The sequence below is a fragment of the Pseudorca crassidens genome, chromosome 1 (assembly GCF_039906515.1).
Source record: "Pseudorca crassidens isolate mPseCra1 chromosome 1, mPseCra1.hap1, whole genome shotgun sequence".
Classification (NCBI taxonomy): Eukaryota; Metazoa; Chordata; class Mammalia; order Artiodactyla; family Delphinidae; genus Pseudorca; species Pseudorca crassidens.
Genome location: NC_090296.1, coordinates 120,761,932 through 120,778,588, shown reverse-complemented (window position 1 = coordinate 120,778,588; position 16,657 = coordinate 120,761,932). Strand labels below are relative to the sequence as shown.

The following is a 16,657-nucleotide window of genomic DNA, read 5'->3' as shown; positions in this document are numbered from 1 at the left end:
CACTGCCCCTCTGGCCTGGCCACCCTCTGGGCTACCCAAAAATGGCCAGGCAGGCTCTGACCCTGGACAGAGGCCCCAGGTCAGGACCCTGAACTGGACATCACTACCCTGTCTTGTGCGCAGGAAGGGAGATCCCAGGAGGCCAGATGGATGACTCCCCACCCCCTCCACACCATACACCCTTATCTTGCCTAGCAGCTGGGAAGGAAGTTGCTTTGAGCTGCTGTCTGCCGGGCACACTGCCCAGCTAGGGGCTCCCCCCAGACTCCTGGGGTTGGATTGGGGTTTCCCAGCTGGAACCCTGTCTCCATACCCTCAGTAGCCTCTCCCACCCCTGGGGCTTCTCCCAGCCTCACCTTGGCCTGTAGGCAGCAGCAGGGAGACCTCTGAGGCCTCAGGTCTGCATGAGACCTGGGGAGGGAGGTGTTTCGAAGAGAAAACCCTGCTCTATCTCCTCCTCCAACTCCAGTTCATGTGAATCTCTCCCCTTCTTTAGGCCTCAGTTTCCCCGACTGTCAGATGTACTCTGATGTCCTCAGAGGCTGGGCCTCAGTCCCCACTCCAACCTCCCTCGGTGAGGATCATGTTAGCTGGTCATTCTGAGGACACGGTGGTGGTGCTGGGTGAGGGCTGGAGAGTCGGCCTCCCATGGGGAGGGAAAAGCTTGCCCAAGATCCCCTGGTGAAGCTGCAGAGATGCTGGATTCCTGACCCTCAGCCTTCAGCTGCCTCCCCCAGCCCAGCTCAGCCCAGCCCAGCCTCCCAGCCGAGAGTTCCCGAACGTTAGTAGCAGCTCTTGGGAGTCAGGGTAGGTGGAGGGTCTCGGCAGGCGTAGACGACTGTCTCAGAGGACGCCAGCCTCTGCCTGCATCCTGGGCGATCTAGGTCAGCATCCTCCCTCCCAAGCCTCTTCCCTCCCTCTGAGGTGTGAGCTTGTTATAGGCATGGAGGCTATTGTTAGAAACCGTGGTTGCCCCCCTTTGGATGTTCCCCTGCAGGGCCCAGCACCCCAGTGACCCATCCCAGAAGCCTCTTCTTTCCCTCGGCAGCATCTTGGCGTAACGGGAGGGGCTGGATGCAGGAAGTCAGGCCAGGGGGGCTGTGCAGCCCCCAGTGAAGCTCCTCGCCCTGTGGGCCTCATTTTTTCCACCTCTCTCAGAATCGGGAGTTTGGGACGACACAGAGGCATGGTCCTGGGGGGCAGGAGCTGGTCCTCTCTACGGGCCCTAGGAAGGGACCTAGCGGGACCCTCTAGTTTGTACTCAGGATACACATGCACCAGCCACCCTCTCAGGACCCGGATGGCTGTTCTCAATGTGGCCGCTTGTTCCTGAGACAAAGGGAGGAGTTTGTTCTTCTTCCCCGAGGAGAAAACAAATCCCGGGAGGGAACTCAACAAGGCCCCAAGAAGAGGCCTTGGCAGAAACTCCAGTTTCTGGTCTCTCCCCAGGACTGAGAAATCAGCTCTTTATTTTGAGGGCCGGGAAAGAGACCGAAGGAAAGGGACCAACATGTGCTGAGCACCTCCTATGTGCCGGCTGTGGACATCCTCTCGTGATCCCCAAGACAGCCCTGGGAGCTGGCAGTTACTGACCCATTACACAGATGAGGAAACTGAGGCTCAGAGCAGAGAAGGCACTTGCCCAAGGTGGGAGACGGTGAGAGACGTGTCGCCCTGCTGTTACCCTGTGGTCCAGAAACGACAGAAGGGAATAGGAGTAGGAGCTTCCCCCAAGTGCCATGCTGGGCACAGAGAGTGAGCTGTCCAGGCCACCTGCCTGGCAAGCCTTGTGGGGCCCTTGAAATGAAGACAGTCAACCCCGAAAGTCAGAACCAACATCATAAAAGGGGGTTTTAATGAGGTATAAAGAGCAAGACAAATATTTGCACAGTGCAGCTGACTTGCGGGTGGCCTATGGCCCCAGCCCACAGTGGGGACACATGGGTGTTTAGCAACCTCTCCCAGCAACGTCCAGCCTTGCTCTCAGCAACCACCCCTGGGTGCTGTAGAATGTTGGGGGTGGGGTGAGTGTCCACCATCTAGGGTACCCTCCTAGCCTGAATGGGTGTATCCCCCACCAACTCTTTGCAGAAAGCTCAGACTTTGCCATGCTGGTGCCCCTGGCTTTGTGTGTCTGAGAGCCATCCGCAGTACCCCTCACCACCACCAGAACTACCACCACCCCACCCCTACAGGACACTCCCAGCATCTGCATCCTTCAGCCAATATCAGGCACGCCACCACCACCACCACGCTCTCTGAGGATACATGAGTCTGTGCCACCTGCAGGAAAAAGCACCTTTTTTTCTTCCTGCAAAAGCAGGTTCCCTGTGGGCTGTGCCTGCCCAGACTGGGGCCTTTTTCGAATGCCACTGTGTATACTCGTGGCAGCCCTGATCACCATCATCCCCACCACTGTCTTCATCACCTTCACCTTCGTCGCTTAAGCACTTCTCAGTTCCTGAGACCCTACCATGTGCTCTGCATACTCGTTGCTGAGATCAGTATAAAGGCAAAATTATACAAGGACCTGATCTTGGAAGAAAATTAGTTACAAAGAAAAGAAAAACAAGGATGATAGAAAAAGGAAAGAACACATTGCATTCAAATGTGCCAACCTTGATCTGGTCTTTAAGACCCAGAGTAATACATAGAAAGGAGCAGTTATTGCAGGCTGTGGAGTCTGGGATGCTTTCTAAAAGTGATCCAAGTCTTCCTTCAGTGTGGTATCTGGTTTTGGCTGTTAGAACAAGATACCACAGGCTGGGGGGCTTAGATGACAAATATTTATTTCTCACAGTTCTGGAGGCTGGAAGGATGAGATCAGGATGCTGTCATGGTCAGGTTCTGGTGAGGGCCCGCTTCCTGGTTTGTAGATGGCCGTCCTCTTTCTGTGTCCTCACGTGGCCACATATCAACTCTCGCATGTCTCTTCTTATAAGGGCACTAATTCCATCCATGGGGCCCTACCCTCATGACCTAATCATCTTGTAAAGGCTCCACCTCCTAATACCATTACATTGAGAGTTAGGGCTTCAACGTAGGATTTTGGGGAGATTTCAGTTCATACAAGTTGGGAAATGAAGGAACTTAATAATAATGAATCCCCCCCTCCACCACCCATGTATGTGTTCAGGGCCCAGAGCACTTTCTTAGCCAGTTTAATTTCTTGAACAACCCTGAGAAGTGGGGGCAGATGTCTAGCTTTGTTTTAGTTGAGGAGACGCTGAGGTGTGGAGGGAGGTGAGGACAGGTGTTAGCCATCTCTGAGACTAGGTGGTCCCATGTCACTCAGCCTCCCCATCCCCCCAGAGTTGGGGAGCTGGTGGCATTCTGGTCAACCAAGACTTTGCAAGGTTAGTGGGCCCAAGGTCATAGAGCTGTTGTGTTCACCTAAGCAGCTGCTTTAGAGGCAGAAGTGGGATCTTCCTTGGAGCCACAGCTGGGGCACTGGTACTCAGGAGCTGCCTGCCCTGCCTGGTCTCTAGTGCCCACCCCTCCTTATACAGAAATGTGTCCGCTAAGCTGGGCAATGGCATGCTGACAGCCCTGGGGCTGGTTTCTGGGCCCCAGTGGGGCTAGGCTGCCAGGCGCACAGCTCTGTCTACAGTATTACACTGTGCACCAGGCTTACAGAGGTGAGATGCCGGAGAGTCCCGCCTGGCCCTGGGTCCAGCTTGCTGTGTGGATCTGGCCACATCACTTGGCCACTTTGGGTTTGAGTTGTTTTATTTACAAAACGGAGCTACTGAAAACCACCGTTCCCGCCCTGGGCCAATCTAATAATTTGCAGGCAGCCCTGGGTTCAAATCTGCCCCTTCTGCTGCCATCATGACCAAGGGCAAGTCCGTTTACTTCTCTGAGCCTGGGTGTAAAAGCGTTAACAACATTTTCAGCAAAGGGTTGTTGTGAGTTTGAATGAGATGATGACTGGGACCGTGTGCCCGCCCCCTCAGGTTGGGTGTTACTGTCTCTCTGTTGCCGGGGACACAGGGGTGATGGGACAGCTAGAGCTGCCATCCTCCAGGAAACTTTCCAAGGTCTGTTTCATCCTTTCAGCTCGTACATCCAGAGTCATGCTACTAAGGGGGCCACAGGTGGGCGCAACCCAGGGGGTGATACACAGTAGTATTCATCTTTGGTTTCTCCAGACCAAGACCCAGGCTAAGCCTATATTTCAGAAGGGGAAACTGAGGTCTCAAGTATCAGAATATCCTGCCACCAGCTACGGGGCTGTTGCTAAAAGACCACTAGACAGGGGTTGAACTATCTAGGGTCTGTTTCTTTGGGTCTCAGGTTCCCCCATCTGAAATGGGCTTAAACTAGGTCTCTGTGGCATTTGACAAGTCTTCAGGTTTGGCCCAAAGCCCCTCTCCAGGAAGGCTCTCTACCTGGGAATAATATGGAGGGACCAGAACTAGGGGTGGGGGCACCTCCAGAGTCTCCCAGGCCAGAGGCAAGGCTAGAACTTCCAGAGACCTCTCTCTAGACTTCTTTCCATCTCTGTCCCCTCCCCATCCTGTCACCATGGTGACCCCTGCTGAAACCAGACCAAGAGGCAGCTTGGGGAGGAGGGAGGTGGGGCAGGGATGCTGGGATGTACGCATCCTTGGCCCTGCCCAGCCACACCTCAGCCTCTTGCTCAGAGCCACAGGAGTGGAGATACACGGGTGGCCATGGTTGCTGTACCTTATTAAACTGTACAGGAGAGCATTACTACTCATACATGTTAACTAATCATAAGGATTAATTATTAATAACTTATCAATAATGGTTTGCAATTTGTTGAATACTTCCATACCCGGTACTAAGCACTTTATATGTATAATTTAATCCTTTTGACAGCCCACTCAAGGTAAGAAATTTTATCGCCATTTCCCAGATGAGGAAACATGATCAGAGAGGTTCAGGAACTTTCTCAAGGTCACACAACTAGGAATTGGGTAGGAGTTGGGCCTGGGATCAAGGTCTGTGTGAACTTGGAGCCTACGTGTCTGTACTGCCCCCCCGCAATTCCATGGCTGCTTTGGCAGAACCCGCTGCCCCTGGGGGGGTCCTGAGAGTCTAGTGACAGATTTAGGGAAACACCATGTCCCTGGTGTGACCGCAGACCATAGTACCCCGAGGAGCCTCTGGTGGGCTGGCTCTTCTTCATGTTGTCCTCACAGCCCAGGTGAGCTGCCCGTTTCCAGGCTGTATGGGGCTCTACGTGCCCTCCCTTCACGTGTCCGGCCTGGGTGGCTGGACTCCCCATGGGAGCCCACCCCCGTATCTGCACGGATCCCAGGTGGAGTCCCTCTGGAGCCCCACAGCCTGCAGGCTGCTTCTCCCAGGGCCAGCCTGACGCCTTCCCACCCTCGCCACGGCCGGGACCTGCACCGAGCTGGGCGCGCTGCCCAGTGTGTGCAGAGCATCAGGGCCTGCAAGCAGCTGCGGGGTCTGCCCAGGAGCGGGCAGGCTCCCAGCTAATTGGGCCAATCTCTCCCCTCTGCCCGCAGATCTTCCACATGACCTACGACCTGGCCAGCGCCGTGGTGCGCATCGTGAACCTCATTGGCATGATGCTCCTGCTCTGCCACTGGGACGGCTGCCTGCAGTTCCTGGTGCCCATGCTGCAGGACTTCCCCGACGACTGCTGGGTGTCCATCAACAACATGGTGGTGAGTGCCCAGCCCTCGGCCCTCCCTCCAGGTGCGGGGGGAGGGGACCGACGAGGTGCAGATGGGCAGAGCAGGTCACGTAGGGCCTCGGCGGAGCCCTTGGCTCTGTGCTGCTGCCTCTGCTGCCTTACGGCCTCCACTGAAGACGGGAGCCTCGCTCTTTGGCGCTGGTTGCACCCAGGGAGACTAAGACCAGGGCTTCCTCAGATTGTATCAGGTGTGGGAATACCAGACTGGTGGCTCCTGCCCTCCTATCTCTGCTCCCCGAGGCTGACCAACCATTAAAAGCCAGCAGAGTCCTAGGAAGGAGAAACCAGTGAGGGGCACTGTGGGCAGCCCACATGGACTCCCAGATCACACGTGGCTGCCGCTTTCTGCTCCAGCAGCAGAGCTGGGCTGTCCCTCTGCACCCTCCTCCTGCCCCACCCCACAGGCACACAGCCCCGTACTAGGTGGGGTCCTGAGCAGGGAAGGCAGGTTCGAAGGAGCCTGATCCCCTCCCTCCCCCTCCACCCTGTGGGTGGGTGAGAGGAGCCGTGGGGCAGGGTTCCCCAGCCTCCTGTGAACAGGGCATGCTCCAGGCAGGGTGGCGGGTCCCCTGGGCCTATGGGCCTTTCTCTGGCTCTGCGAACCCCTGCGTCCTCCTCTCACTCCCAGTCAGTTTGGTGTGGTCTCTAGGCAAACGCTCAGGGCCCCAGGGGAGGAAAAACTGGCTTTGAAAGAGGTGAAAGAGACCCTGAGGCATCTTTCAGCATCAAACAGGCCTTTGCAAAACAGCCTTTTGATGAGCTAAGTGTAAATGAATCGGCCACGTGGATTGAATTTCCCGGTCCCCAGAGGCTCAGCAGTAAGCCAGAGCCCTGGCTGGAGGCAGCTGGGGGCTGCCTGGGGACAGGGAGCCCAGGCCCCCTCTATCCCTGGAGATCATTGACCTCCCACCCTCTGGAATGAGAGCCCCTAGACCAGCTCAGCTGTGTCCAGGATGGTCTGAGTGAGCTTGAACTTGGCACGCAGCGCCTGTGCCTTCCTCCAGGTGCTGGGAACAACCTGGTGATTGCGGAAGTGCTTAGGGCTCTGGGCAGGGGTTCTGGGCGTGCAGTAGGGTGGCTTTCCACATTCATGCTAACGCATCTGCCTCTTGAGCAGACAGCACTGGGGAGGTGGGTTTATCCGGTGGCCCCTTCATTTGGGGCAGTTTCCGCTGTGGGAGGGTGACAGGCCCACACATGCATTAAATTCAGGAGATGGCCCTTCCGAGCGCAGTGTTCCCACACTGAGCCTTCCTGGAGACACCGACTGGCTTTGGAGACAAAAATAGCCAGGAGCCTCGCTCCCTCTCTCCCTCATCCGCCCCCAGCACTGTGTGTGTTTCAGGCCATCCACCTCTGGGGTGGGGGAGGGTAACGAGTGGCCACAGCCCTGGATGGACGCAGGCCGGGTTCACACAGGAGGCGACTTAGCTCGGCAGCTCTCTAACTCTGCTCACCCAAAACGAGGGCAGCGTTTTCGGCTCCGTCTGCCCGAGCTTGTCCCCCCAGGGGAAGCATATCTGGTTTTATAATTGAGGTCAGTGGGGAAATGGGCTTCACTTGGCGGTAGTTCGGTGCGGGGGATGGAGCTGCTTCGGTGAGCTCAGGACAGCGGGGTGGCCCAGCCTGGAGCCCTGGCTGCCGGGGAGGCTCCAGGCTGCCCCCGGGCTGAGAGGTCCGGGGCTGTGGAGGCGGTGGGGTGTTAGGCGAGTGCCCATCCCTTCGCTGGGGCTTCTGGTCTGAGCCCTGCCCCTCCACTGCCAGAGAAAGGCCTAAGTGAGGGATCCACTTGGTCACCACAGGCCGCTAGTGTGGGCCTCCCTGCCCCTCACCCGAGGCTTTCAGCCAACAGCAAGGTTGTAAGCCCAGGCCTCAGCCACTGGGAAAGTGAGGCGGAGGGGTGAGAGGTAGCAGGGACTTTTCTAGCTCTTCTTGAGAAGGGCCTGCCCTCCCCTTGGCCCAGGCCCATCCCCCCCTCCCCCAACCTGTCCACCTTTGCGTCTGTCCACAGAACAACTCCTGGGGAAGGCAGTACTCCTACGCGCTCTTCAAGGCCATGAGCCACATGCTGTGCATCGGGTACGGCCGGCAGGCCCCGGTGGGCATGTCGGACGTCTGGCTCACCATGCTCAGCATGATCGTGGGTGCCACCTGCTACGCCATGTTCATCGGCCACGCCACCGCCCTCATCCAGTCTCTGGACTCCTCCCGGCGCCAGTACCAGGAGAAGGTAGGCTGGAACGCTCAGGAGAACCTGCCCGTCGCTCCTTCCCATGGGGAGCACCGGCTGCCAGCCACCGGGCCCCAGAGGGTCCAGGCCCCCTGTGACGGGGGCCCCCGTATGGGTGACAGATGGGGGCGAACCCCTCCTAGGTGAGAACTTCTTCAGCCCCCCAGCCTTAAACCTCTAAATGTCTTTTTATTTGTACCCCGTTTTCCTCCTGCCGAAATTGGGGGCTTGTCCCTCCTGACTGAGGGCCCTTTTCCCTCCTGACCTCCCCACCCCGTGCCCACTCTCCCCTCCAGCCTCCTCCTCTCTGAGGGCCTTCCCATCAGCATTGAAACTTGCTCCATCTCTCCCTTTTTAAAAACGTCTGTCCCTCCACCATTGACGGGCTTTGCCTCCTATCTTTTCTGCTGTCTGCCTCTTTTTCATGGACAAATTCCTAAAACCAACCGACCAACCAAAACACTCGCATTGTTTACGGCTGCTGAATCCACTTTCTTCTCTCAGCCCACTGAGTCTGAGGTTCCCTCTACCCTCCGTGTTGCTGAAGCCAGTGGGTCCTCTGGGGTCCTTGTCTTGCTTGGCCTCTGACAGTTATGACTCCCTGCTTGGCTTCACACTTGTTTCCATGACCACGCACTCTCCGTTCTCTTCCCTGCTCTCCTTGGCTGGCTCGTCTTCTCAGTCATCCCACATTGGGCCCCTGGTGGCGTGGGCCCAGCTCTCTGCTTCTCTCTCCCCCATCTTCCTAGGGGCTGCTCTTTTCCCACCTCACCCTCACCCCACGCTCTGTGTCCATCTCAGCGCAGTGGGACCCAAATAGTATAGTCAGCCCCCACCTCTTTGGAGCGCTAGTAGGTGAAAATAGACTCCCCTGTTTCTGATTGTTCCTGGGGTACAGGGACTTCCCTTACATCTCAGTGTGGGGAACATCTGTTCTTGCCTAATTGTGCCTCCTGTCCCAGCCATGCTTCTGAAGATCCCCGCTCTCCACCCACAATCCAGGGATGGCTGGAGCAGCATCCACCCATCACCCCCGGGGTGAGCAGGAGCATTTCTTATTTGGTGAAGCCCTGGGCACTTAGGTTCACAAATCTCTTGTGCCCAAACCTCTTTTTAAGGCCCCTGCTCTACCCAGCCCCTCTCCTGGGCTGGAGTTGCTCTTCAACAAAAGACAGCCTCCGCCGAGGCCATGTTTGGATACATGCCCCACCTGATGGGTCAGGCCTCCTGGCTTCAGCCTCCAGTCCCTCTAACCCACTGCAGCCCATTCTGCTGCCTCTGCCAGTTCGTTACAACTGATGGGAAACAGCTCCTTCTAGAGTCTGTGGGTGAGGCCTCTCTGGTCCACAGTGTAACACAGAAGAGACCGACGTTTAGAGGAAACTCGATCGACCTCCTGGTCAGTGGGTCTCCTGTATCTGGGAGTTGGACAGTCCCTGTTGTCGGCCGGCCATCTTCACAGTATTGAACATGGTGAGGAGTGGACACTCTGATGGCGCCCCTCCTCCACTCCAAGCGGCTGGGAGTCGGGGCCACACCCACACCGAGGACCTCAATCTCACAGGTCGGCCGTAAAGGCCCACAGGGTCTGTGCCAGCTCTGGTCACCGGCAGCCGAGACAGGGTGGTGCGAGCTGGGGCAGTGGGGCCGGCTGGCTAGGGGGTAACGCCCTCTCCCTCTCTCCTGGGACTCAGTACAAGCAGGTGGAGCAGTACATGTCGTTCCACAAGCTCCCGCCCGACACCCGGCAGCGCATCCATGACTACTACGAGCACCGCTACCAGGGCAAGATGTTCGACGAGGAGAGCATCCTGGGCGAGCTGAGCGAGCCGCTGCGGGAGGTGAGCTTTGTGGCTGCCGGCCCGGGAGGGGGTCCAGGCCTCCCTGCTGGGCGGCTCCCCTCACCTCCACCTCCCTTTCTCAATCCACCCTGTCTGGGGAGCAGGAGATCATCAACTTTAACTGCCGAAAGCTGGTGGCCTCCATGCCGCTGTTTGCCAACGCGGACCCCAACTTTGTGACCTCCATGCTGACCAAGCTGCGCTTCGAGGTCTTCCAGCCGGGGGACTACATCATCCGCGAAGGCACCATCGGCAAGAAGATGTACTTCATCCAGCACGGGGTGGTCAGCGTGCTCACCAAGGGCAACAAGGAGACCAAGCTGGCGGATGGCTCCTACTTTGGAGGTGAGACAGCCAAGGGGCCCTGGGGGGACGGGGCAGTGGCTGGAGAGACACCGAGGATGACATCACAGACCCTCACGCCACTGCCTGGAGGCGGGTGTCCGTGAGCCCAGGGCATGGGTGGTCCCAGAGACGAGAAAGACAGTCTGGTACCCATTTGGTTGGGGGCTGGCATCCCCGATGCGGTCACGGCCTAGGGGTGGGGCCTTGTGAGCCTGTCCAGCTTCTGTCCCAGACAGCGGGGCCCCAGGTCAGGGTGGGGTGGGGGATCCTTTGAAGTCTGCCGGGGACCCCCCCACCACAACCCCCTCCCCCCCGTGACTCCTGCCGTCCTGGCAGAGATCTGCCTGCTGACGCGGGGCCGGCGCACAGCCAGCGTGAGGGCTGACACCTACTGCCGCCTCTACTCGCTGAGCGTGGACAACTTCAACGAGGTCCTGGAGGAGTACCCCATGATGCGGCGGGCCTTCGAGACGGTGGCGCTGGACCGCCTGGACCGCATCGGTGAGGCGGCCCGGAGGGAGGGTGGATTCCCCCCGCTGCACAGGCCCGGCGGGCTCCCCTCTCCTCCCACCCTACCCTGAGCTCCTGCTCTTGTTCTGTGGCCCAGGCAAGAAGAACTCCATCCTCCTCCACAAAGTCCAGCACGACCTCAACTCAGGCGTCTTCAACTACCAGGAGAACGAGATCATCCAGCAGATCGTGCAGCACGACCGGGAGATGGCGCACTGCGCCCACCGCGTCCAGGCCGCCGCCTCTGCCACTCCGACCCCCACGCCCGTCATCTGGACCCCGCTGATCCAGGCGCCGCTGCAGGCCGCCGCCGCCACCACTTCCGTGGCCATCGCGCTCACCCACCACCCGCGCCTGCCCGCCGCCATCTTCCGGCCTCCCCCGGGGCCTGGGCTGGGCGGCCTCGGGGCGGGGCAGACGCCCCGGCACCTGAAGCGGCTGCAGTCCCTGATCCCGTCGGCGCTGGGTTCCGCCTCGCCCGCCAGCAGCCCGTCGCAGGTGGACACGCCGTCTTCCTCCTCCTTCCACATCCAACAGCTGGCTGGATTCTCTGCACCCGCCGGACTGAGCCCGCTCTTGCCGTCGTCCAGCTCTTCCCCGCCGCCTGGGGTGGGCAGCTCCTCCTCGGCACCCACGCCGTCCGCTGCGGCGGCCGTCGCCGCCGCCACAGCCGGGTTCGGCCACTTCCACAAGGCGCTGGGAGGCTCCCTGTCCTCCTCGGACTCTCCCCTGCTCACCCCGCTGCAGCCGGGCGCCCGCTCCCCACAGGCCAACCAGCCGGCGCCCCCGCTGCCCGGGGCCCGGGGCGGCTTGGGACTGGCGGAGCACTTCCTGCCTCCCCCAGCCTCGGCCAGGTCCCCGTCGTCCAGCCCCGGGCAGCTGGGCCAGCCTCCCGGGGAGCTGTCCCCGGGTCTGGCCGCCGGCCCACCAAGTACGCCAGAGACACCCCCGCGGCAGCCTGAGCGGCTGTCCTTTGCGGCAGGGGCCTCAGGGGGGGCCTCTCCTGTAGCCTTTACCCCCCGAGGAGGTCTCAGCCCCCCTGGCCACAGCCCAGGCCCTCCAAGAACTTTCCCAAGTGCCCCTCCCCGGGCATCTGGCTCCCACGGTTCCTTGCTCCTGCCTCCGGCATCCAGCCCCCCCCCACCCCAAGTCCCCCAGCGCCGGGGCACCCCGCCCCTCACCCCGGGCCGCCTCACCCAGGACCTCAAGCTCATCTCAGCCTCTCAGCCGGCCCTACCCCAGGACGGGGCACAGACTCTCCGCAGAGCCTCCCCGCACTCCTCTGGGGAGTCCGTGGCTGCCTTCCCACTCTTTCCCAGAGGCGGGGGCGGCAGCGGGGGCAGCGGGGGCCTCGGTCTCCCCGGGAGGCCCTATGGTGCCGTCCCTGGCCAGCACGTCACTCTGCCTCGGAAGACATCCTCAGGTTCTTTGCCACCCCCTATTTCTTTATTTGGGGCAAGAGCCACCTCTTCTGGGGGTCCCCCTCTGACTGCTGCTCCCCAGAGGGAACCTGGGGCCAGGTCTGAGCCAGTGCGCTCCAAACTGCCCTCCAATCTATGAGCTGCGTTCCCTCCCTCCCTCCCTCCTTCTCTCCTCTTTTTTTCTCCTTTCTTTCTTCAGGTTTAACTGTGATTAGGAGATATACCAATAACAATAATAATTATCATTAAAAAACCCACACCAGAAAAACAAAAGAGCAGAAAATAACCAGGTATTCTTAGAGCTATAGAATTTTGGTCACTTGCTTTTATAGACTATTTTAATACTCAGCACTAGAGGGAGGGGGGAGGGGAGCAGGCAGGGCCCAAATGCAAAAGTGAGAGGAAGGCAGGTGGGTTCTCTGGGGCTTGGCAAGGGTGGGGGTGACCCATGTTTGGGATACCTAGAGCAGACTTGTCATTGTATTCATTTTAGGGCAATAGCCACCACCAGGCCCTTAGCTGTGAACCTAGAGCCCCACTCTGCTAGGGGTCATCCCATTCCTCCAGGAAGGGCTGCCCTTGGGTTTGTTCCTGGGGAGCCTCAGTTGCCTGAGTCCTTGGGACAAACGGGCCAGGGCCCTGAGAGTCTTGCATTTTTTCTACCGCAAACTTAGCAAGATATGTATATGAATATGTATATGTATATATATGTAAGATGTGTATATGTATAGTTATGTAGTGCTCTGTAGAGCCATGTAGATAGCCACTCACACGTGTGCACATGTGTGTGCAATCTAGTTTAACCCCATGTTGCCAGGACACCCAGGTCACCTTACATCCAGCAACCTGCCTTGGCCCGCAGGCTGGGCACCACAGGGCCTGGGGGAAGTATTCTCTCCAGTCCTCAGGGAAGAGGACCCCCCCCCCCCCCGGGCTTCTCAGCAGGCCCCCTCTCTCCCCGTCTCTGGTCTCAAATCCAGTCCCAGCCCGACCTCTTACGTGGAAGCAGAAGACTCCAGGCTGTGCCTCTCCTTTCCTGTAGGGCCTCAAGCACATTCCCATCACCTCTGTGGCCCTCAGTTTTCTCATCTGTACAGGGGGAGGTGAGGGAAGCTTCTATTTATTGAGTCTGCTCTGTGCCAAGCACTGGTTTAGCACTTTACACACATTAACTTCTTCAATTTTACAAAGGCCAGGAGGTGTAGTTACTTTGATTCTTCCCATTTCACAGATAAGGAAACCAAGTTTTGGTAATTATTCCAGAATCGCATAACTACAAGTGGCAGAGCTGGGACTGATCTGAGATTGTAATCCAGGCCTACCTGAGGCCAAAGCCGATGTTCCTTTCATTAGAAAATTGTGTTGAGAGGGGCTGAATTCAACAGACCAGAGTTTAGAGGTAATCAGACCTGAGTTCGAATCCCGGACCTGCCACTTCTTAGCTGTGTGACCTTGGGCAAGTTATCTGAGCTTTCTGTTACCCCATTTGTAAAATGGGAATACTTATGGTACCACCTCACAAGGACCTATGAGGACCAGATAAGAAAAGTAGTACGTGTGAAATGCCCAGCCCAGCGCCTTGCACCTATCATAGTAGGTGCTCAGTAAATCATGTTTCTTCTGCCCCCTCCTCACGTGCCCAGCGCATTGCCCCAGCGAGCTATGGTGAGAGCCTGGGGAGCTTTGGCTGCAGGCTCCAGGGCTTATGATCTCAGGACACAGGAGGTGGCTGCAACTTTCTAAGGGCCTAAGGAAGATGTGTGGCCAGTGGTGGGCTTGAGCCAGGCCTCCAGGTGTGGGAAGAGTTAGAGGGAGGGAAGGAAGGAAGGAGGGAGGGGGGGTGTAGGATGGAGTGCACAGTGGGGACATGACTGAGGTGGATGTGGAGTTGTGGAGTCAGGGGCTTTGGGAGGGGATCCAGAGGCTGGATGGTCAGAGGGAAGGCCTTAGATGACAGGCTAAGGGGACTGACCTTGATTCCGAAGGCAACTAGGAGCCAGAAGCAGGTCCAGGGCGGGGGCCATTGTGAAAGCAGCTCAGACACCTGCCAGAGACAAGGCCAGTGGTCTGCCCACTGCCTGAAGAGCGGGAGGAGGTTAGGCTGCCAAGACCTGATTAATGAGGAGGGCTGGTACTGCCTTGTCCATCTAGAACCCTCCTCCTTACTCTTAAGCCAGAATGTTGACAAGATCAGGTTTTGTCCTGGGATGTGGACAAAATTTCTCCATAGATGGGTCACAGGGAGTGTGAGGCAATAATCCAGGGAAGAAGAGAGTGAAGGATCCTGGGATCTTAGGGAGAGAGGAGGAGCCACCTGGCCTTGGTCTCTACTGGGCAGGAGAAGCCCGCTTGGGCCCAGGGAGTTCTCAGAGCTGGAAGTAGCAGCACTCAACTTGAGTTCTGCATCCAAACTCAGTCTAGTCCTGGAGGTGGCGGGGGCAGGGAGGGAATAGGAGTTGGGTGGAGGGTCCAGGGCCCTGAGTACACACACACACACACACACACACACACTTTATAAAAAGCTCTGAGTACACACACACGCACACGCACGCGCGTGCACACACACACACACTCTTTATAAAAAGCTCTGACTCAGCCCAGCCACTCCAGAGACTGGGAAAGCCAGGTCCTGTCAGTGGGCCCTCCCATCCCCAATCCCCCACAAGCAATTTTCAAATCTTCCATTTTTAAAACAGAAAATGGTAAATGCGCCGAGTTGTATATTCTATTTCAATAAAAAAATTCCAGTAGCTGCTGCCTTCTTCTAGGGGCCAGGGATTGGGATGGGGGGAATTCGGGAGCCTCAGGAGCCAGGCCGTGGAGGGCAGTGGGACATGGTCCCTAGAGCACGGGGCGCTTGTGTGCACAAGCCTGTGCCCCACGAGCAGGCAGGCAAAGCTGCAAGGGAGTGCGAGGTCTGGCTATGGACAGAAGTGCGTACTGTGGGCGGGGCTGACGAGAGTCATTAAGGAGGAGGGTTAGAAAGAGAGTATGTGTCCTTTCTCTGCTAGTGTAGGTGCAAGACCCTGACTCAGGTCCTTCCCACCCCGGCTGTGGGGCTGCAGAGTCCCTGGGACTCCTTGGTGCTCCCTGAAGGAGAAGGATAGTCAGTGTGCACGTGAACTGCAGTTGGATACTGAAGAGGGAGATGCCCTCTTAGCTTGATTAGATGGGCCCTCAGATGGAGGGTGGCTGGGGGACAAAAGGTGACCAGGCTGGGGGGTGGATATCATGGCCAGGACAAAAGGTTGCATTTCAGAGTGGCCATGGAGGGGCCACAGCCCGTGAGCTCCTGCTGGGGTTGGGGAATCTGAGAGGCCTCACTGTTAGGAGGTGTGGCACCTACTCCCCACTGTGGTAGGAGGGGTAAGCCTGACCCCCAGACCCTCTGCAAAGCCTTCAGATGGCTGCTTCCCCCACCCCTGGCCGCAGAGGGTCCCCGAGGGCCCTCGGAGCTGGACCTCGCCATGTGGGAGAGAGGCAGTGATCCGCCGCTGGAAAAGTGAAGTCCCAGGGGCTCCCAGCGTGGCGCAAAGATTGCTGTGTAGCCCGCCCTCCGGAGGGGAAAGTCCTCAGAAAAGGGCAGGGAACCCGTCCTCATCCCCATCCCCATCACTGATTGCTTAGTCGATGCTGTTGCCATGGTAACCGGCCTGGGAGTCCCGTTGCTAAGGAGGCAGCTCAGCAGGCCCTGCGTCCCCATGACAACTGCCCCCTGCAGCCCAGGCAGCGGTGGGTCCTCTGGGACGTGCGGGGGGCAGGGCAAGGCGGGATGCAGGCCTGGCCTCTGGGTCTATGGGGAGGACTTTGTGGACAGACAGCAGCTGCGGGGTGGGAGGGATTAGCTGCGGGCCCAGCCAAACTGCAAGGGGTAGATCCAGGAGACTCACCCCCACCCACCCTATGCTGGATCCACCCCAGGTCCACACAGGGCCTTGTTCCTCCACTGGGGCCTGGAGCAACTCCAGTCACTATCTTCTCTGTTCCCTGCCTTCAAAAGGTCAGCAGTCTGCTTAGTAAGCACCTACTGTGTGCTAGGCACTTGGTGCTTTCCTGTCCTCTCATTCCATCCTCACAACAACCCTAAGGGGGTAAGAATTAGCCTCAATCACAGTGGGCCAAAGGGCACCGACTCAAACCTTGTTCCTCCCATTGGTGGTATGTACCGAGGGCTGGGTGGTAGGAGCAGTCTGTCTGTGCAGGCAAGAAAAGGTGCATAGTCTGTAGAGAATTTAAAAAGAAGAATAAAAATTACTAAAAGTGGTTTGCTTCTTCTTATCTTTCACCATCACCAGCTACCAGCGATTCTGAACAGTCAGTGATAAAATACTCCTCCCCACCATGGCAGACAGCCAGCCCCCCCCCCCACCAGAAATGCCACCGAAGCCCCTGCTTTGACTCCAGCGAAAAGCTGCCAGCACCGGGGTAAGGTCTGAAGGCACCCTCTCTGCCCTAGCAGGGCTAAACCAGATTGGGGTTTTTAAAAGAACATTTTAAAAGTTTAATAAAATCCCTCCCTTGACTCCATGTCTCTTCCCAGCTGCCGCTCCCATCTTCTCAGCCAAACTTCTGGACATCTGTCTGGACTCCCCACCCTCCTTTCCCTTCCTCTGAGTCACAT

The 16,657-nt window shown here is 58.0% G+C and overlaps 1 protein-coding gene across 1 annotated transcript in view; it reads left to right on the top strand.

Moving 5' to 3' along the window:
* HCN4 (hyperpolarization activated cyclic nucleotide gated potassium channel 4) overlaps positions 1–16,315 on the top strand; it is a 45,561-nt gene extending 29,246 nt beyond the window's left edge. Inside the window, exons 3-8 of the mRNA XM_067752967.1 lie at positions 5,499–5,660; positions 7,701–7,919; positions 9,614–9,760; positions 9,865–10,105; positions 10,442–10,606; positions 10,713–16,315. Coding sequence (XP_067609068.1) covers positions 5,499–5,660; positions 7,701–7,919; positions 9,614–9,760; positions 9,865–10,105; positions 10,442–10,606; positions 10,713–12,175 — 2,397 coding nt within the window. The 3' untranslated portion in view covers positions 12,176–16,315. The remainder of the gene's footprint in view (positions 1–5,498; positions 5,661–7,700; positions 7,920–9,613; positions 9,761–9,864; positions 10,106–10,441; positions 10,607–10,712) is intronic.
* Positions 16,316–16,657: the final 342 nt, after the last annotated feature.